Raw genomic sequence first — 22,647 nt, forward strand, 5'->3', positions numbered from 1 at the left:
GATAAATTCACTCTCCAGAGTTAACAACAATCAAGTGAAAAGGAATAATGGGTCTGTTTGAGTGCAATGTCCAGAAAACGGTCACTCTGAAGAGATTTTCTTTTGTTGCTGTGATGAGATGTCTCTGTTCAGCACTTCAGGGGAGCTCCAGCCAGTCACCACACCCACAGTCATGCAGAAGGGCAGCCCTGTCTACACAGTCCAGAGCCCCAGGGCAGGGAATGGGTGGAAGTTCCCCATCAATGAAGACAGTCCCCATAGAAACGCAGAGGCCAGCCTGAGCTAGGTACTTCTTCAACTGAACTTTCTTCCCAGGTGGTTCTAAGCTGCGTCAAAGTTGACAGTTAAAAATAACCATAGCCGGGCAGTGGTGGTGCACACCTTTAATCCCAGCACTCGGGAGGCAGAGCAAGGCAGATCTCTGTGAGTTCGAGGCCAGCCTGGTCTACAAGAGTGAGTTCCAGGACAGGCACCAAAACTACACAGAGAAACCCTGTCTCGAAAAACAAAAAACAATAACAAAAAAGTAATCATCAATGGTCATTGGGTTTGACAATCAGTACAGGATACTGCTTAAAGGCATGGGAAAACCAGTATGCCTGGGTTTGAATCCTAACACATCTAATCTAAAAACATTTATAGTAACCTTGATTTCTTCCGCCTACAAAATAGACTAACAGACTTTATAGGGTTAAGTACAATAACAGACATGGTGTAATGGGGAAGGGTGCTTGCCACTAAGCACAGTGACCTTACCACTAAGCACTGGGACCCACAAGGTGGAAGGAGCCTCCTGTAAGCTCTGAAGTTAGATCCCCAGAATCCATGTGAAAGCCAGCTGCAGTGTGCACCTGTACCCCAGAGTGTACTACGGAGAGATGGAAGGAAAAGACAGAGGAATCCCTGGACACATAAAGGCCAGCTGCCCTGTGTCCACGACGCTCAAAGTCAAGAGGCCTTGTCTAAACAAGGCGGAGGCAGCTGGCAAGACCGTAGCAGGTAATGATTGCTGGAACCCCAATTGTTTCATCCCTGGAACCTACATGGTGGAAGGAAAGAACTGACTCCTGCAAGTTGTCCTCTGACCTCCACATGTGCAACATAAGATGTACACATCACCCAGCCAAAACAGATAAATGTAAAAAAAAAAAAAAAAAGTTATTCTTAAGGTGAAAGGAGAGACCTACCCCTGAAGTTGTCCCCTAACTACACACAATCCATGGCAGGACACACTGACACACCCACACAAACTGACACTGGAAAAAAATCACACATTTCATAATGAGTAAACTCATTCAACATCTGTAAACAAGAATAAATTTAATTTCTTTTAAAGATTTAATGATATACAAAATGTATATGGTATAGTATCTTTAAGTAATACACTTTTTCTCTCCACATCAACATTAAACACTATTTAAACAGCTTATCTCTGCTTGCCTTGTCTGTATCTATGAGATACACTATTGAATACAAATAAGCTTTACACTGCTCCCTTCCAAATTAAAATTAAAATTAGTACCTAGCAAATGAAAAGAAAGAGAAAGCATAAAACTTGAGACAATTGATAAGCTTTTCTTGTTGCTGAATATGCAAAAATATCTGGGCAATTAAGTTACATTTTATTGGCATAAAGTTGGATTGTGATCTCCTTATACTGTATAAGGATAATCCAACAACTGATTTCTTAAATAAGTACCAAAAACAGAATTCACATTGACACATTCCTACACAATTTTAAATGTGAGAGCTCACACGACACTCTGATTGGATATACTAAGTCAGTAAATCTTTGGAGATGTATGCAACTGCAGGTTGTTACAACTGTAACCTTCCTCACAGGAAACACCCATTGAACAGTGAGTTAGTTCTCATTTACCATGGCTTTCATTTACTTAACATTGATAAAATAATGTAAAAAACCCTTTTGCACAATTCAGGCTTTGTTTAACAAGAAACTGGCTGTATCCATAAACAGAATCTAAAGTTGATTCTTAAATAAAATCCCTCTTACAAAATGGTCTTCATGAGGCCCTGGATTTGATACTCAACACTAAGGAAGGCGAGAGGGAAGACACATGGTTTTCAGTGCAGGCTTTTTAAGATGCCCATGAAGCTAGAATAATAAGGAGTCATTTTTTCCTGTGGCCACAAATCTAGTTGAAAGCTAGTATCATTACCATGCAGCACATCAAACTGAGGAAGACTTCTGCCATTTAACCAAAATGCTGTGTGATTTCATTTCTTTAGCTGAATGGCTGTAAATGAGCAGCCAATACAATTCAGAGACACTTGACTTTGGTTAATAGTACTGCACCGAGTGACAGGGAATCACTACCCTTGACAGGAGCAAAGTTTCAGATCCCCTGCCATAAGAGCCCTTCACGAGCTCCAAGCACTAACTTTCTATCACTGTTAACATTTCCCAGTTGCATTTGTATCAAGGCGCTTTTCAATGAGAACATTAACCTCAAAACTATGTGTGGGGCCAGCAAGCTCAGTTTGCACACACATTTTTATAACATCAATTCCCTCCTGAAGGAAAAATGACAGTCACATTTTGTGAAGTGTAGGCAGAAATCAATAATTCAGTACTATAACATCAGACGAACAGAATTTGTTGCTTCTGATTCTTTGGTGGAATTTCCAGACTGAAGATTCAAATCTGATGACTCTTCCTGAGGAAATATAATCTTATCCGGCGTATAGTCATTCCTCTTCAGATCTACATTCACAACCCCAGCAAGGGGGAGGGGAAAGTCAGTGTATTTACAAATGAAAAGTTAAGAATATTTTTATCAATTTTCCTCTAACTATGTCAGATCTGTTTCCTTTAATCCTACACTTAATAGGCATACATTTCTATACAATTATTACACGAGGACCACAAATCAGTAAATCACGTTAAGTGTGACAATACAGTAATGAACACAATATAAAAAAGGCCCTGCTTTCCCTGCTTTTGTGAAGCTTAGGAGGTCTAAGTCTTACACCAGAAAACCTCCCACGCTCATGGACTGTTATGGTAAGATTGCAAAAATGGCTATCCTACAAAAGCTATCTATAGGTCCAATCTGTAATCTCCATCAAAATTCCAACACAGTTCTTGACAGAAATTGAAAAATAATCCTAAAGATTTATTTATTTACTTATTTTTTAAATGTATATTTGGGTTTTGCATGTATGTCTGTGTGAGGATGCCAGGTCCTCTAGAACTGGAGTTACAGACAGTTGTGAGCTGCCATGTGGGTGCCAGGAATTGAACCTGGATCCTTTGGAAGAGCAGCCAGTGCTTTTAACTGCTGAGCCATCTCTCGAGCCTGAAAAAGAATCTTAAATTTCATAGGGAAACATAAATGAGAGAAAAACCTCCTCCTCCTCCTCCTCCTCCTCCTTATCATCATGAAAAAAAAAAAAAAAAAAAAAAAAAAAAGTCACCCTCCAGATTTCAAGTGATACACTACAAAGCTATATAGTAATATAAACATCATGGGACCAGCACAGACCAGACCCACTCCTATAGTCACCTAATTTTGACAAAGAGGGCAGCAAGACTCACTGGAGAGAAGACAGCATATTCAACAAATGGTGCTTTCACGCTTGATAGCTACATGTATAAGAATGAAATTTGATCCCTCTCACTCATCCAGCACAAAACTCAACTCCAAACTGATCAAGGAGCTCAACAGAAGACCTGATGCCCTGAATCAGATATAGGATGGAACTGGGAATAGGCTGGAATTCACTGGCACAGACAGGATTTTTCTAAACAGGACCTCAGCAGTGCAGAACAATAAGACCAACAATTAATAAATAGGACTTCATGAAATTAAAGTTTCTGTCCAGCATGAAACATCATCATTCCAGTGAAGAGAGCCTACAGAATGGGAATTATCTTTAGCAATTATATATCTGACAGAGGGGTTGGTATCTTGAATACACACACAGACACACACAGACACACACACACACACACATATACACACACACACACAAACTAAACACCAAAAGACATACAATGCATTGTAGAAGGGCTAAGACTTTAAAAGCCAGAGGAGGAGGATGAACACAAGGAAATGGTGTCTGTCAGATACAAAAGGGCAGCTGCATGCAAGAACTTGAGGGTTTGAACAATATGTACAAGCCCCACGCAGACTAATGTCAACAGGAGAGGGAAGGTAACTATCCAGGTCTACCCAGTCAAGGAACTATCTGAGAGAGTCAGTTTCCTTAAAAAAAAAAAGAAAAAAGAAAACAAACAAACAAAAAAAGCTGTTTCTGGGCTGTAGAGATGGCTCAGTCAGTAAAATACTTGCCACATAAGCATGAGTACCCGAGTTCTAATCTCAGAACCCACATTAAAAAAAAAAAAAAAAAAAAAAAAATCAGCCAGATGTGGCTAGGTGGGAAGCAGAGGCCGACAGATCTCTATGAGTTCAGGGCCAGCCTTGGTCTACATAGCAATTCCCAGGACAGCAAAGCATACAAGTGAGAACCTGACTCCAAAAATAAATAAATAAAATACAGTCCCTGGTGAGTCAACTATACTCCAGAGGAGGTGACACATCCAGGAACATCTGGGTAGCACAAACAAACTTCAAAGAAAAAAGGAAGAGGACACACAGGCAGGAGGGAAGAAGGAGAAGGGCAGGCAGTGGGGAGTGTGGGCCACAGCCACTGTGTGGGACTCTCAAAGGGGGAGGAGGTTACTTGTTCTTTGAGAACATTCTTACCTGGAAGTTTCAGCTTTCGACAGCAAGAATTACAGTGATGTTTGGCTCTGAAGTTTTTTATTGCATCTTCTCCTAGATTGGCAGGGCCAAAAACCATGTCACAGGATCTGTAGAATTGGCAGTAAAGAAGGGAAGTTATTCAAGTAGAAATGTGGAGTTTTAAACCAGCAAATTACACCTCAATGAAGTGGTTAATCTTATTACCTTTTTTCTTCAGCTTTTATCACAGATGGGTCAGTCAAGTTTTCACCCACACCTTTAAGTGTGTACATGAAAAAGACAACATATATTATGCAATCGATACAAACATTTATGTTTACAAAATAAAAAGGTTTGGAGAGATTTTATAGCATCATTCTTAATTACATTGTTAAATTATTCAAAGTAGTACTTTTCTCTTTTGATATTTTACAATTACTTAATATTTTAGCACTCCACCATATCTGCGATATGCTTAAAATTACATCTCAGAATGGGTGACGTGGGCACAAATGTTGATATTAGAGATACTTGATTACATTGTGTAAAGATGTCACTGTGACTGGTCTAATAAAAAGCTAAATGGCCAATAGCTAGGCAAGAGGTGCATCAGGGACTTCTGGACAGAGAGAGCTCTGGGAAGAACAAAGTGGGGTCACTAGTCAGACTCAGAGGAAGCAGGATGGGCAAAATGGAGATGAGGTAGGAGCTCGTGGGAGAGCGTAGAGTACACACAAAGGCTCTTGGTGGTTCCCAGCATCTGTACAAGCTGCCTCTGGCTCACCTCCACTAGTAAAATGTACTCTGCTATTTGAAGGCTTTTTAAAAGTCCTATAGAACATTTATTTGACATTTAAGAAAAGTTTTGGTTTTTATTTTTACATTCAGCCTTCCCCAAGGTATTTTTAAAAAGTTGGGGGTTGGGGATTTAGCTCAGTGGTACAGCACTCGCCTAGCAAGGGCAAGGCCCTGGGTTCGATCCTCAGCTTAAAAAAAAAAAAAAAAAGTTGGTTGAATCTTATTTGAATAATCACAAATACTTAAACCCATTACAGTGAAACCCAATTAAAATGGTCCAGTTTCACAAGTGGAAAATCTAGAATTAAAACTTGATACTAAGGCTCAACTGGTAGAGTGTCTGCCCAGCATACACAAATCTCTGATTGTAAGCCCCAGCACTGAATAAACAGTGAAGGTGGCACACATCTGTATTCGAATTCGAAGTCATTCTTGAACACAGTGAAGTAGCAGTTAGCCTGGGATAAATGAGAGCCTACTTCACAACAGCAAGTAACAAAATAACAGGGGAAAAAAGCAAAGGCAGATAGGTGGACCTCTTGGGTTTAAGTCTGTAGACCAGCCCCGTCTACACAGTGAGCTCCAGGTCAGACAAGGACGTAAGTACAAGGATACACTGCGAGTCTGCCAAAAAACAAACCACCAGGGCAGGGGAAAGTCTGAGCTTTTCCTCCTGGTAAAAGCAGCTGCCACGCAAGAAGTCAACAACCTAAAACCATCCTACTAAAGGAAAGCCCGGGTTAGTCACACCAACAGGGAGTGAATTCAGGTGGTGAAGAGGCCTAAGATATTAATTCCAATTAAACTATTATCGAGGTTTTTTGTTTTTTGAGACAGGGTTTCTCTGTATAACAGCCCTGGCTATCCTGGAACTTGGTCTATAGACCAGGCTGGCCTTGAACTCACAGAGATCCAATTGCCTCTGCCTCCTCCTAAGTGCTGAGATTAAAGTGAAGGGGTGTGCCACCACCACCTGGCAGAATTTTTTTTTTATACCTAGGATAGGAAATACTAAAGGCTGGACACCTTAGAGTATAGCAGTAAGAGTTCACAAGAACAATTAAGATAATCAGGCTGGGTGTAGTGAAACATCCCTTTAGTTCCAGCACTCAGGAGACTCAGACCAGAAAATCACAAGTATTAGGCCAGCTTGGGATGCAAAGTAAAACACCACCTTAGTAAAAGGAAAGACAACCAGATTTAAAACCCCAATGACAGCGGTGGTGGCGGCGCATGCCTTTAATCCCAGCACTCGGGAAGCAGAGGCAGGTGGATCTCTGTGAGCATGAGGCCAGCCTGGGCTACCAAGTGAGTTCCAGGACAGTCAGGACTGTTTCACAGAGAAACTCGGTCTCAAAAACAAACAAACAAACAAACAACACCCCCCAAGGACTAGACTGCTGTGGTTGTGACTTATTTTACACTTCTTATCAACCTAAGATTTTAATTGATCAGATTTCTGTATATCATGTGTAATACAGAAATAGGTGAGAACCTACCACACAATTTCACCTTAGTAATTCAATAGTAATAGTAATAGTAATTCAATCAGTAATAGATTTTACCTTGTAAGTCAAGAACCAGTAACTCCCCTCTGGTATATTCATAGGTCCAGTGGCTAAAGGCTAGCATGATCTCTTCCAGAGTGTTTGTTGGAATAATCTCATCACCATTATTATTGTTGTATTTTCTAAATTCTCCAGTCATGCATTCTTCTACAGCAAACCACTGCCCTGCTGAATGGCAGTACAGTAGGAAAACCTCAAGGAACCTTGTGGAAAAGTCACAAACGTCACCAGTTTGTTAGTCAGATTCTAATAATAAATACTCAACATCAATAATGAGTGCCAAAAAGACTGCTATCTAAATAATAATACTAAGTCTTCACCAAATCTCACCTGGGAGAGTATGGTATGGACTTGGGTTTCATCTGATTAAAGGCAAATGTGAGCTTCTGCGCTGCTCTCTGTTGTTGTATCTCCTACAGAGGAGGAGAAATCCCTTGATTAGTACTTAAACTAGGATTTCATTTGGTTTATTCTTTCAGTCAGGTGTTCATTAATACTCACTCTAAGACAAAGATGCAGAACAGTGTCTTCTTTGTAAATACTTGACCATGTATTAACCACCTCAGGAAGGAAAGATTTGATGATATAAAGATGCCCCGATTTCAGGATGTCATGCTCTGACCAGGTGCACTGCACTTTGACTGCTCTTCGTAAACCTCCTCCCATCTCCTCTTTACTTAAAAACTCGATTTTGGCACAGAGGCCTAGCTGAGACCAAGAAGACATGCTATTATTCAGTATACTGGGAGAACTCTCCTCCAGACGATACACCGTGACAGGCTCACCTGCAAGAACAGACAGAGTTTAAGATTAAAATATAACAACAAAGTAAAATAAGTATTTGTAAGTATCTATGGTTAATATTAAGCAAGGATTAGAAGATAAAACCAAAGTTGCAATTTTATAAAAAGTGATAAATAACAGGAAACAAAAATACACTTCCTTGAGAGGGGATGGCTCAATGCTCACTGGATAAAACATTGGTGGGGCAATCATGAGGGAGGCCTTGAGTGCAAACCTCTAGAACCCATGTAAAAGGCCAGCACATGGGCACCTGGAACCCCAGTGCTACTTAGAAATCTGGCTCCGTGAGCTGCCAGCCTAGTTCCAGGTACAATGAGATCCTGTTTCACAGAAATAAGGCCAGGAGTAACAGAGTATAACACCCAACATTTTCCTCTGGTCTCCATGTGCACACACCAGCACATTTTATGTATATATATCACAAACATTTACTTGAACTAGTAAACTTAAAAACCTATTTAATGTCATTGAACTCATGCTGAAAGATAAGCATGTTTCAAATTAAAGATATTTTGAAGACAAACTGTGTAGGGGAGTACATATACACGTGAGCAAGTGGGTGCCAGAAGGTAACTTGATTATTAGGCTATTATTTCTCAGCAGCCACCCATTTTACTTCTTGGAGCAGGGTGTCTCACTGCTCTCAAGGATAAATTTTTAGAAAGCAAGTAAAACTTCAAATGGTTTTATTCAGGAGGTTAGAGCAATCTGTCTCACATGCTATAATGTCAATTATCCTACACTTCTGCTACTTGACAATGAATCAAGGTTTCTGAAACAGAACGGTTTCTTCTAATGCCTACCCCCACCTCCACTTCGGTATGCCCTGCCCTTCAGGGAGGCAAAGGTGCATGAAGCTGTTATTTCTTCAGATGAATCCTTCTTATTCTGTCCTGACCCATGTTCTAAGTTATGATTAGAGATCACTGAGTGTTGCTTCTTATTTATTTTTGGGATTTACCTCGTGGAGGTACAGGCACGAAGGGAATACTCTGTGACAACCTCATCAGGTTATTTCTTTCCACAGCTGCATTGAAATAGAGAGAAATGATGAAATCTCTAATGATTCAAATATCAGTAAATTTTGTTTTTTCAGTTTCACTGACCTGAATAATAGTAATTTGTATCCATAACGGGCTTAAATGGAGAAGCAAGACCTAAAATTGTAAATAAATTAGACTGTTTAAAAAGCACTTATGCAGCATAAATTTATGCTCAGACATTCTCAAATAATAATCTTAAATTTCTTTCATAACCTCTCCTAACAGAGGTGGGGGGGGGGGAGGAAGGTAACACATCTATTAATCACTTATCACATGACCCCATTTCATTGAGGCTAAACAGTGACCACTGTGCTCCAAACACCTGGGAAGAAGCACATGATGCTCCACTCTCCAGCTCTTTACATAAATCACACCTGCCACTCAAAAAGAAAAAATGTTCTGTTTCTGGCCTTTTGGGTTGGGGACAGTAACTATCTAACCATTTTAGGTGATCTAACGTGAGAAATGAGCTTCTGGAATGTAAAGAGACTCCAGACCCCCTCCTCTGGTATCTGTATTTTATGTATTTATCTATTTTGAGGATTTTACTTTTAACCATAGGAAGAAGAGATGGGAGAATAACAGATCTATGATGTGCTAAGTTTTAGAATATAAATGAAAAGGAATCTACTATTACACAGGGAATAAAAGCCAACAGTTTTAACACTGTGTTAATATAAAGATATACTATATACAGACACCTATACACAAACACTTGCATCATAAAGACTACAAAGGATGGTAATTAAGGCTGCCTGGTTAATCAGGGTAGAGGCTACCTCACACGGGGAAGAAACAGCAATCTCCAAGGCAGTGGATTTTTAGGGATACACGTACAAGAGAATCTGAAGTGCTATCATACATGCTGTATTTGAGAAACCCAAGGCAGTTTAGTATGAATGACTACTTAAGAATACAATCAGTATAGTCTGTGGAGCTTTCTGAACATCACCCACTGATACTCAGTCCACATATCTAATTCCACAGATTTCTGGCATCACAGATGACTCTACAGTGATTTGAATATGCAACCAAGATTGCAAATTAACGAGCAAGAGCATAAGCATACCTGAAGGAGGTGAAGCTACAGAAGCAGGCAATATCAAATTGTGAAGAGCCTAATATGTCATGCAAAGAAAGGACACTGCATTTTACTGAATGACAATGGGAAAAATGTAAAGCAGAGGAGTGGCAAGATCAAATCTTTCAGAATTATTTTGGTGGTAGAAGATAGACTAGCAGTTAACTACAGGCAGGAAGTCAGCCTGGAATAACTACTCTGGCAGGCAGTAACTACTGAATAGAACATATGCATAAGCTATGACCCAGCAATTCTACCCTTAGGCGTATAACCAATGGAAAGCAAATTGATGTTTACCAAACAACATGAAAAAGAATGCCCACAGCAACAGAAAGCATAATGGTTACACACTGGAAGCTACTGAAATGCCCATCAAATAGAATGGATAAATTCAATATATTCCAACAAGAAAATACTATGAAATACTAATAGTGCACAAACTACACTAATACAGTAATACTGATGAATCTCTGTATAACAATTACATCTCTACGATTCCATTTATATTGTACCATAAAGTAAGCCACCGTGTTAGTTAGGATGGAGGCCACAGCAAGAGGCTGGCGTATTAGCAATATTCTGGTTTTGGGTGCCGGTTAAGCGGGGAGTGGTGACAGAAAAGTGGCCATCATCATGAAGTCACAAGGTGGGTCATGTGTTTGTAAAACATCTATACTAAAGATGAGGGAAGAGTTCTCCAACTACCTTGGCTTTTTAATATTTGAAGTCTAAATGTCTTGCCTATGATAATGTGGTAAATGGTTTAATTATGACCTTTAATTTTTCATACTAAATCTACTACACAGACTCACCATTTAATGTTCCTCCTTCAGATGGCCTAAGAAAATAAAAAAATAATATAAGCTGTGCAACAATCTTAGTTTTGAGTATCATTTAACTTGTGATTTTTTTTATAAGGTTACCATAACCATTTAATGAAATGCAATTAAAGGTATAAAGATATTCAGATCTGTATGTCTGAATAATTGCAATTCTCCTACTATATATACAGACATGCATATATTTACATGTACTCATGTTACCAACAACTTGTACCTATACTTTATGGCTACATAAATATTATTTTGGAGCCAAAATGCTTAATAGAATAATATTTTATCTCATGGCTCAGTATTTGTGGAGACTCACTCAGTACTGTGACAATGCTGGGAAATGAATTTCTATGATTCTAGAAGTACTCCCACAGACTGATATGAAAAGGACTGAGGCATTATTTTGCAAGATTCAAATATTTTGCAATATCCAATCCATTTATTTATAATGGGTCTTGATTCCAAGTGGGAGTTCTCTGAATTCTAAGGATTCCTACAAATGAGATAGTTATAATGAAAAGGGGAGTGGGATTTGATCAGGATGAATTCCAGGCTGAGTTCTCCCACTATGCAGCTCTGAGCCTCACTTGTGACCTAAAGTTCAAGATCCAAAAGGACCCTGTAAACAGAACGATCACGGACTCTTCCCACTTCCCACATTCCCACTGGCCCCAAAGGTTATCTTCACTTTAGTAAGGTAAAGATGTTTGTAAGGACGATCTGACCCAGCATTATTCACTTTTCTGCTGCTAGTGAGCCACTCTTCTCAGTACTTGACTCAATCCCAGAACCAAAAGAGAAAAAGAAAAAGAAAAAGAAAAAACAAAACTTCTGTTTTTATCTCCTAAAGTTTTAGTTATAAAGATACGATCCCAGAAGGGGATTAAAAGTAGTTAAGTCTTAACCTATTGATGCCAACACCATTTACTTTCCTCCGTGTTCATACTTACTTCAGATTCACAAAGTGGAGACACTGATATGTATTGCCTGAAAATGGCCTTTCTTCCCCAGTAGCACTTACCTGGGTGTACTGACAAATGGGTGTCAGTCATTGAGGGGCAATTATCCATTTTAGACTGTTTTTATTTCTCGTTTGGTCCTGGAGTTATCACGTTCATTAGATAACTTTTCAGTACCAAAGCTTTCTAAAATATACTGGGTATTATTGCTCTAATCATCAAGGTATTTTCCAAAAGCAGTTATAATGCTTGATTAGAATGACTGACAAATATGTTAATATTAACCAAGTTCCTCCAATTTCCTCTCTGTAAAAATGGAAAATGCTACAACACATATCTTAAAAGGAGTATAAAAGAGGTAAGAAGGAGAACAAATATAGTACTCTTTAATTTAGATACTTTTCAGGCCATTAAGAAAAGACTTACTTACATTTCTCTGTTTGATGGTCTATCTCGTAACCAATCCTTTAGTCAAAAACAAACACAAAAATTTAAATATAAAAGCAGTTCTCTACAGGCAATGTTAAGTATTTAACACTGTTTCTTAACATTCTTGAAAAACGAAGGGCTGAGAACTTAATATGAAGTCCTTGTTTCATACAGCTGACTAAATAACCATGAAGAGGAATAAGCAAATTCAGGAACGTGATTTCCTCCGAGAGTTGTGTCTGTGTCCCTCTGTGCACCCATGAGGGTGTTGTCTTCCTTTATCCCATGCCTGGTTTCACACAGGTGCTGGTAATCTGAAACCAGGCCATGAGGCTTGTATAGAAAGCACTTTACCTCCTGACTCAATGCCCCAGCCTCCAGGATTTCTAGTTCTTCAAATTCTGTTTCTGATGACAATCTTATTCTCCAAGCATGTCTCTGATTCTAAAAATAATTTGTGCTTCTTGCCAAAAGAACACCAAAGCATAATAGAATTAAAATCACACCAGGTAAATACAAATAAAATGATGAAAACACAAGCATTAAGACACTGCAGCAATTTTATACACCCATTCATATGGCTTCTATTCAGTAAACTTAGTAGTCATGTTTCTAGACATATTTCGCTTCCCTAGACTGGGATTCATATTTTCTGAATTTGAACTTTTATATATTAATTTAGAAAATCCCAATTCATTTACAGTTCTTCAAATTCTACTTTCTCACAGGCAATTAGATGTACTTCCCTGGTCTTTTTTCTTTTCCATCTGTGCTGCATTCTGGCCTTACTTACTTACTCTCTTCAGAGTGCCTCACCTGTGACCCAACAGAAACATCTGGGCTTTCATCTTGACCAAGTATTACTGTGTAGCCAGGAAAGCTGGTCTGGAGTTTGCTAACCTTAAGCATGCTCCCTCCGGTCTTTGTCCCCAGGTACTAGGGTTACAGGCACGCGTTCTATATGACAAAGCATTGTTTTGTTGTTTTCTTTTTTTGGTTTTGTGAGACAGGGTCTCATGGTGTGGCCCTGGCTGTTCTGGAACTCATTTTGTAGACCAGGCTGACCTTGACCTCCCAGAGATCTGCCTCTGCTGAGTACTAAAATTATAAGATATGTCAACATGCCTATTGACTATTTTTCTTCTTTCTCTACATATTTTTGAAATTGCTAATATTTTTGAATAGTATCTTTTCCTTACCCAATGTTTTATTGTTATAATCATTTTTTCTATTTTTAATAAGAACTGAGGTTGAATAAAGTCTCTGTAGTTAGGAAATCATCTTAATAGAACTTTGTTACAGTATTGTACAACTTAGATTCAACACAGACTGCTAGAGAACAGGACTGGTCACAGTGAAATTCTATTAACAAACTCCTTTTCCTAATGAAACAACTTTTTTTGTTGTTTTTCTTTTGAGACAAGGTCTCACTATGTATTTCAGGTTAACCTCAAACATGAGATCTTCTGCCTCAATCTATGGATCATTGAGATTACAGTTTGGGGATTGTAGATTTATACCAAAAAACAAAAACAAACAAACAAAAAAATCCTGTGCTTAATAACATGCGTTTTGTTTGTTTATTTTTTGTTTTCCAGTTTTTAAAAATTTATTTATTTATTATGTAGACAGCATGTATGACTGCAGGCCAGAAGAGGGCACCAGATCTCATTACAGATAGTTGTGAGCCACCATGTGGTTGATAAGAATTGAACTCAGGACCTCTGGAAGAGCAGTCAGTGCTCTTAACCTCTGAGCCATCTCTCCAGTGGTTTTCCAGTTTTGCAAGACAAGATTTCTCTGTATAACAGTCCTGGTTCTCCTGGAACTTGCTCTGTAGCCAGGCTGGCCTTGAACTCACAGAGACCCGCCTGCTTCTGCCTCCTAAGTGCTGGGATTAATACCGCCTGATTTAATAACGTGATTCTTAACAACCCAACCATGTAAGTTATTGTTCTATTTGTTGTATATAACTGTATGAGCACTGATTTCTAGATACTTAACTGCCTTCGCCTAAACTAGTGGTTTTGGTTGTTCACCTGGCTTTAAGGAAAGTTTACAAAAACCAAATACTACCACAAGTGGCTGGGAATGAATTCATGTGATCAGCTTCAATTCAAACAAGAAGTCTTGCTTTTTGTCTGTGTAAACTTTTTGAATGTTCATAACTGGATGTGGTGATATTTTGTTTGTACTCTTAGCAAATAAAGGTTGCTGAAGACCAGAGGACAGGCAGCTTAAACAGAGGAAAGACATGGTGGCATACACCTTTAATCCCAGCACTTGGGAGGCAGAGGTAGAGATCCATTTGGATTTCTGTGAGTTCAAGGCCATACAGAGCTACATGAGATTAATCCAGTCTAAAAGAAGAGCCAGGTAGTGGTGGCAGACACCTTTAATCTCAGCACCAGCAAGGGTGAAATAGGAAGTGATAGTCTGGGTGGAGAAAGGAATATAAGGTGGGAAGAAACAGGAATACAGGCTCTTTCAGGCTGAAGATTTGGTGAGGTAAGAAGAGTTGGTGGCTGTGGCTTGCTCTGCTTCTCTGATCTTTCAGGTTTCATGCTGATACCTGGCTCTGGGTTTTTATTAAGACCAATTAGGATTCATGCAACAGCAGCAGGAGACTCTTGAACTGCCAACCATGTACTGAGGTCAGTTTTCTAAGAAAAACTGTTTTTAAGGCTTGATATAATTGCCCATAAAATACTAATTACTAAATATTCATTAGCAAGTATATATATGTTCTTGCCAATATTCTACTTAATTGAAATATACAAACCGGTAACAAAGCTGCTTTGGAATCTACTTCCAGGGACTCTTCTGTAGACATTCTTCTACTACTGCTTTCTGCTACAAGAAAATAAAAAACAGTTGAACTAAACTTTTTTGTTTGTTTGTTTTTGTTTTTTTTGAGACAAAGTTTCTCTCTGTAGCCCTGTCCTGGAACTCACTCTGTAAACTAGGTTGGGCAGAGAGATCCACCTGCCTCTGCCCCCCAATTGCTGGGATTAAAGGTGTGCACAACTATTCCCCAGCTAAACAACCAACAAAACAAAGTGTTTCTAGGTAGAGTATAACCTTCATAAGATGGCTTCCTCTCTTCAACAAAGCTCAAGAGGCCTATAAATCTCCAAGCCATAAAATTTATTCTAAGTAAATTATTCAATTTATTATGAAAACCCAGTAAGAAACAAAACATAAAACAAGTCCTCTCTTATTTTCAAATCACCCCTATTGACAGACAAGGTCATTCATTTCTTGTACATCTTTCTAGAGAATGTTTCAGTCAGTTTATGTATGTACTAAATAGCCCCTACCACTTTACATAAACCACAGCATAACACAGACTTTGAGGGTATCCTTTTTTTAATGGTTAGGTGGTTTTGTTTTCAGATATGGGTGTCTGTGCATGATGCCCAGGCTGTCCTGGGCTTAAAAATTATCCTACTACCTCTGCCATATATAGCTTTTGGTTGTGATACTGTGCATGGTTTAGTTAGGTTTTTAATTTTAAACTTGGAGATGTTCCATGGAAGTACACAGAGTTTCTCTATTATTATTATTATTATTAATTATTATTTTAGAAGGGGGTCCCACTTTGTAGCCTTGGCTATCCTGGAACCTGCTATGTAAAACACACTTGCTTCCCAGAGATCTACCTGACTTTGGTCTTAAAACCGTCTCTCCAGCCCACTATTTTTTTTTAATATTAACCTTAATTTCATGGTACAGATGTATAATGAAGGTAGACAAACTACTGGTTGACACTGTTCTGTTCCTAATGTTTTACTCTGATAATAATAAAGAGTGCTATATTATTCTTCCCACCACTCTTGACTTAAGATGATATCCTTAACCAAAAAAAAAAAAAAAAAAAAAAAAAAAAAAAAAATCTCAGAAAAAAAGTTCTATGCCAAACGCACAAAGAAAAGTTAGTCATGGTGGCATTCCTTCACTTTCAGCACTTAGGAGACTAAGCCAGGATGAATGCCTTGAGTTCAAGGGCCATAAGAAAACCCATTCTCACAGTAAGTTGAAACATATTCTAAAACACAGGGAAAAACTTTTTTAGTAACCTGAAAAAGATAGAATATATGCTACTCTAAGTATCTCAAAGAAATTTAGTTAAGTATCAAAGAATTTAGGATGCTGATTTAAATAAACTCGTGACATGACCACACTAGTTGGAAAGGGTGAAGGCTTGTGTATTTATGTATATGTGTTCAATCTGGAAATGATGGGAAGAGAGTGTTGTCTACACTTAGTTAAGAAAGCTAAGAGCTAGGCATAGTGATACACACCTTTAATCTCAGTTCCTGAGAGGAAGAGGCAGGTGAATTGCTGTCAGAGGCCAACCCAGTCTAAATCTATATACAAAGTTCTAGGACAGCCAGGTATACATAGAGAGACCCTGTCTCAAGAAACAAACAAACAAACAAATAAATAAAATAAAAAAGCAAGCAAGCAAACTTAAGAGATGTGACATAAAATGAAATAAGACTGAGCAATAGAATTGTGTTATTTTTAGAAAAAATACACCCTTTACCCTAAAGTACTATCTGACAGCTTCACCTTTTCCTTGATAATTATTTCTATCATTTCTTTTACTGACCTTATTTCCAGGACTAGAATATAAAATATAAATAGCTACAATTCATTTTTGATATGTTTTTACAGATTACTTTTATTGTAATTAAAGAACTCCATTCTTACATTACTAAGTTTTATTCATGAACAGATAGACCAATTTTATCAAATGCCTTTTCTGCAGCTATTGATAAGATTTTTAGGCTTGAATCTGCTACTATCACTCACTGTAGTAATTATATGATTGCCAAGCCAACCTGAATTTCTACAGTATTATATACTGTTGAACTCAGTGACAGAAAAAGACGAAAAAAAAAATTGATGGTGAGGGGACAAAAAAGCACTGTTTTTAAAAGGAAAACTTCACAATTATTCAACCTATCAATTATAGGCATTTATATAAAAACAAAGCTGGGTATGGTGGTAGGCACCTGTAGTACAAGAACTAGGGACACTGAGGCAGGAGGACTACTTGAGTCTAAAAGTTTGATACCAGCCTGGGCTACAGTGAAGCCTGGTCTTAAAAACAAGGATGATAAGCATGGTGACCTATCTGTAATCCCAGCCCTATGAGGCTGAGGTAGAAGAATCAGGAATTCAAGACACCCTCAGCTACACAGGGAGTTTGAGGCCAGTCTGGGAAACATGATCTTGTTTCAAACAACTAAACAAAAAAAGAATAAAATATTTGATACAGAAATATCACCATGATACAGAAAATGAAAAATTAATAGTAGAAAAGAACAATATGCTATTTTTTGTATAAACTATGAGAAATAGGAAAACATATATTGTTATAAATGACTGCATAAGCATAAAGACTAGCAGACACGCCCAGCCTTTGACACAGTGATATAATGTAGTCATTTACCAAGTTCATGTTTAAGAATTGCATAATTAAGCTTAAAAAATATCAAAACTCTTATGCTTTACTTACTATTTTGTGTTGGCCTGTATTTGTAGCTATCCATGGATGCATATGACCTGGAGGCCACAAAATGGATATAATGGCTAAACACAGATAAAATATTAGTGGTTCCATGTGTGGTTGGATGAGAGGTGGTAATTTTTCAAAGTGTATTTTAATTTCAACAGAATTTAACCAAGTTAAGCTAGAAGAACTGATGTGTTGAAGAACTGATACATTCTGCAAATGTTCAAATTAGATTCAAAAGACCTTTAAATTTCATCTTTTCATCTGATTATATATTGTAAATAAATGTAAGAATTATATTACTCCTTTCCAAGGCTACATTAACTATTATCGACCATGAATTTCAACTTTTGACTTACATACCATTTACTACTAAGGTATTTGGTAAATATATACTTAAAAGCTTAGTATGTTTGCTAACAGATTTCTTAAGGTCAAAACACTCACCTTGTTCTGTGTGAAGAGAAGCGGCTGTCTTGTGAGACTCACTATATCCAACAGCACTCACATGTTTCAAAGTGTTTTCAGAAGGTGTATCAGTCTGTATAGATTGTATATATACATAAATTTAAAAAACAATTGAATTTCAGGTCATTGTTCAACACAGGAATTCTTTTGATCTACCTCAATATGTTTTATTCTACTTCAGCATTAAAAGGTATGTAACAGAGATCTGGTTACTTAGTGTGAATCTCAAAAATACTTGAAACTACCTACTCATCTGAATGAACGAATCCTTTTTATACTAATACACATACTGAAGATGTTTGGGAAAATATAGAAAATTGGGCAAAAACTGAAACCAAAACCATTATTACTTTAAAAAGAAAAAAGTAGACACTACCGTGGTAATACCTACTGCTTTGTAGGAGGTGTGTGTAAACTTTAATTTCTCTTTGAGTTTGTTCTGACACGTGGATACAGTACTTCATTCTTTCTGAAGCTTTCCTTTTGTTTTGAATTACTCATACCTTTAAAAAGGCCTGCTGCTTTTCTGGGCTAATAATTATTTTACATTTTCATTAAAATTTTCTATGATTAGATTTTTTTATATTTAGCTCTGGAATTCATCTAAATTTATGAAATCATGATGACATAAGTCTTTTTGAATTTCTACCCAATTCTCCAATTTATACTAACAAAGCACTTCCTTCATTAATGTCAAATTCAGCCCTCCTACTAAAGCTTTGTTCAAGATTTATTTCAACAGCAATGACATTTCATTATTCTATTCTAGCTACAAAATATTTTAGTATCTAACAGCTACCTCTCTGATTTTCTTCTTTCCAGACTAATGAGTCACATTAAACCATTTGGGAAAGGCATCATACCAATTGTTTTTTTCAAGATTTATTGTTACATATGTGTCTGTGTGCATGCCATATTAAGTGGCTACACACAAAGGTCAAAAGAGAACAAGGGATCTCCTGGAGCTGACTGTGATGTAGGTACCAGAATCCTTTGGGAGAGCAGCAAGTGCTCCTAACCACTGAGCAAGCAATCTCTCCAACCCCATACTGTTTACTTTATCAACTATAACACTATTGTACAACCTTTAAAATATTTCTGAACCCTGACCACCAAAACATTATGGCTGCAATAATCTACTATTTTCATTAAATTAAAATATTACCTCAAAAAACTAAGCACCTCTGGCTTTGATGCTGCACACTCTTCATGCTGTAGCTAATTTACACAGCAACGCTATGAGTCTTGACTTAGGTTTTATAGTCTGTGTTACCTTACCCTGAACTTCATGTTCTACATGTTCAAACAGCAAAATAATGCCATATAACTACATTAATGTAAATTATTTGCATATATGAATAGAAAAATATGACAAGGAAATATACTAATTTTAAATAATTTCAGATTATAACTGCTTTCCTAAAACTTATAAATATCCATAGAGTACTTCATTTACCTATAAAATCCACTTCAGCTGGAACATGTTCAATAAAAACCTTAAATCAAGTAAGACATAGCACATGCATGTCTTCTAAAATTACTCCAGTAATCTATTTCCTGTGCTCTTTCTCTCTTCATTATCATGTGCCAGCTAAGGCTACCTAAACCACACATCCAAACCTACTTATCTAGCTTTCGCCTTCAAAATCATCACATGTAATGAAATTATTCAGAACTTTAGAAGTATGCCAACAGAATTAAAATGGATGGAAAACACTGTGCAAAGAGGCTGATGTGATAGCACATGCCTGCAATCCAGTTCTTGGGAAGTAGAGGCATGGCAGCTAAGGATTTAGAAACCAGCCTGAGCTTTGGCTACATGAGGTTGTCTCAAAACTACCCAAAATTAAGATTTAAAATGGGGGTGAGGAGGGACTGTGAGTAAAAACAGTCTCAGGGCTGGTATACTAAACTTACAGATTGCCTCATTTAAAGGCTTATGTGAAGGCTAAGCTGAGCTTCTGACTCCCACACACTAATGAGATTTTACTGGATATTCAGGCACCTCTAAATACACTATGATTATGTTTTAGGTATCATCCATCCCGCTGTTCCTCTTTTGAAGCAAGAAAATCATACAGCTATTTTCATACTTTAAGGCAAATAGAAAACAAGTACAGAATCCTCACTTCTCAATGTGCATATATTCACCAACTACACTCTGAGCTTACAGCATCGACTTAGTGTACGCTGTTTCCACCATTTTCATACACTGTATCTGAGTCTGCCTTCAACGCAGGCAGTATACAACATGCTTAACACAGTTAACATGCTTAACACAGTTAACTTTGACCCTATGAGGAGTGATGACTCAGAGAACAAGTCAGTTGTTATATCCTTGGCTGTATCTTTGGGAGCAACTCTTGTTTCCCTGTATTTGTCATTTGATCATTTCTAAAATGTAAGTTCTGAGGGACAGAGGAGTTAAAGCACTCCAAGGAGCTATTGGTGTAGCTACAGGCAATTTATGACAGTAACAGAAATAAAAACTAATTGTCATGCAAGAAATACATTTTTTTAAATTTTTTGCCAGTTGTTGCATTTACTCATCAGACATTGTAAGAATTTATTTAATACTCTACATATGTACATTATACAAAGCTTTTTTTTTTCCCCTTTGAGCTGAGGATCGAACCCTGGGCTTTGTGCTTGCTAGCAAGTGCTCTACCACTGAGCTACATCCCCAACCCCAGTACATAGCTTTTTTATGTCTAGGTTCCAAGTTCTTTGAGAGCAAGGATATGTTCTAATAAACTCTGGGTCCTGAAGAAAAGTTAAGCTCATTAATTACTCCATAGAAAATGGAACAGGGAAAAGCATTTTTAAAAAGGAAAATGTTAAACATTTTATTTTAGTTAACAAAAATGCAAGCTAGTTTGAACTTTTTCATGTTTCCCTTTGAAACATAACAGTTTCAAGTATCTGGGGTAGTCATACCAATGACAATCTCTGCTAAGCTACTTTTCATTGAAGAAAAAAAAGTTTAGTTCTATTTAGAAGAAACAATCACAAAAGTGAAATTACATTTAATTGTGCTGTTATAAAGTGTAACTTACGGATAACAGTTCTTTTATTTTGTTGGATGTTTCTTTAAACCTCTGTAAATCCATACTATCTCTGTGTCCTTAACAGGGGAAAAGGAAAAAAGGTTAAAATGAAAATGTTTTTCTTCCCTATTAGATGAAGTAAAATCTTAGAAACAAATGATCTTTCAAGTAGTTTTCAGGCTTTGCAAACTTTCCTTTAGTTCTTTTTATAAGTCATACCGAAAATATCTACCAAGAAGGGATCTAACAGCAAACAACAAAGGCCTCCTATTGAGAACACCACAAACAGTCCAAGTCAACCTCAGAATGAAAAGGGGACACTTTACTCTTCATAGTGAAGTATACAACAGACCGAGCCATGCACAGTCGCACACCTGTAACCCCAGCACTTGGGAGGGGGAGGCAGGAGCAACATGATCTTCCAACACATTTAAGGGAAAACTGGACTTTGTTAGGTTGGGATAGATTGAATGGAGGAAATGTTATTCAATTCTCCACATAAGCTAATAGTAAATATCAGTAATCTGATACCTAGATAACATGCCAGGTTGGACTTAATATGGATAGTCTACATGGTCTTATTAAGGGATTCTCCAGATAATAATGAGTGTCCACAACTAGGTACATTTGTAGGCTGGGAAAGCTAGAAAAACAGTTAAAGACTATAGTAGGAAGCCAATGGACAAAGTCAAACATGAAAAGGCAAAAGCCTCAGGCAGACCTTGTAACAGTATGAATATAATTCTAAAAGAGCATGTTATTACAAAAAAAACCTCTTTAGTTAAATACTTTAACACTCTATCAGGAGACAATTAGAAGACTATCCTCTCACAAATCACAGAGCTCAGCTAGCCCTATCATACTCTCTTTAGTTCTTTATTCTCCTCTATGGCATGCTGTCAGCATTTAAATATGCTTAGGTGTATATTGCCATTTAATACAAAACCATCTGCCTAGTATGACAGAAGACTATGCTTACAATAATGCCAGGACTGGGGAAGCAGAGGCAGGAAAATTCCAAGTTCAAGGATAACTTGGGCTATACAACTAGACCCTGCCTCAAAAAACCAAAATCCAAATAAACCATCCTAAGCATAAAAAACCAGTGTCAGTTACAACTCTTCTTCCTGTCATGATTAAGCTTTTCAGGGAAATGTCCAACTATACTTTTACACTCTCCTCACATTTATGTTTTATTACTACAGTCTAGCTCTCCATCACTACCCTGGTCAAATCATTTTCACCAATGTTAACATGATTACTGTCAAAACAGGTTTTTTTTCCTCTCCCTCTACTCAAACTATCACAACAAGTACAAGACTCCTCTTTTGCACCAATCTTTTCTGGTGCAATACCGGTATCCGACTACTGTAGAGTCAAC

The 22,647-nt window shown here is 37.6% G+C and overlaps 1 protein-coding gene across 4 annotated transcripts in view; it reads right to left on the bottom strand.

The window, feature by feature from the left end:
* Positions 1–1,301: 1,301 nt before the first annotated feature.
* Trpm7 (transient receptor potential cation channel subfamily M member 7) overlaps positions 1,302–22,647 on the bottom strand; it is a 90,787-nt gene continuing 69,441 nt past the window's right edge. The window contains exons 27-39 of one of the 4 annotated variants that reach the window (XM_036183387.1): positions 21,276–21,343; positions 18,199–18,292; positions 15,010–15,077; positions 12,229–12,263; positions 10,819–10,844; positions 8,989–9,039; positions 8,844–8,909; positions 7,580–7,863; positions 7,409–7,491; positions 7,076–7,281; positions 4,938–4,989; positions 4,734–4,840; positions 1,302–2,725 (exon numbers count right to left, since the gene is read on the bottom strand). In XM_036183387.1, the coding sequence (XP_036039280.1) occupies positions 2,595–2,725; positions 4,734–4,840; positions 4,938–4,989; positions 7,076–7,281; positions 7,409–7,491; positions 7,580–7,863; positions 8,844–8,909; positions 8,989–9,039; positions 10,819–10,844; positions 12,229–12,263; positions 15,010–15,077; positions 18,199–18,292; positions 21,276–21,343 (1,271 nt within the window). In that variant the 3' untranslated portion in view covers positions 1,302–2,594. Of the gene's footprint in view, positions 2,726–4,733; positions 4,841–4,937; positions 4,990–7,075; positions 7,282–7,408; positions 7,492–7,579; positions 7,864–8,843; positions 8,910–8,988; positions 9,040–9,994; positions 10,044–10,818; positions 10,845–12,227; positions 12,264–15,009; positions 15,081–17,754; positions 17,802–18,198; positions 18,293–21,275; positions 21,344–22,647 lie in introns of those variants that run through there. The other 3 variants (XM_036183386.1, XM_036183388.1, XM_036183390.1) reach the window with 3 other exon arrangements.

This window comes from Onychomys torridus, chromosome 4, assembly GCF_903995425.1.
Source record: "Onychomys torridus chromosome 4, mOncTor1.1, whole genome shotgun sequence".
Lineage (NCBI taxonomy): Eukaryota > Metazoa > Chordata > Mammalia > Rodentia > Cricetidae > Onychomys > Onychomys torridus.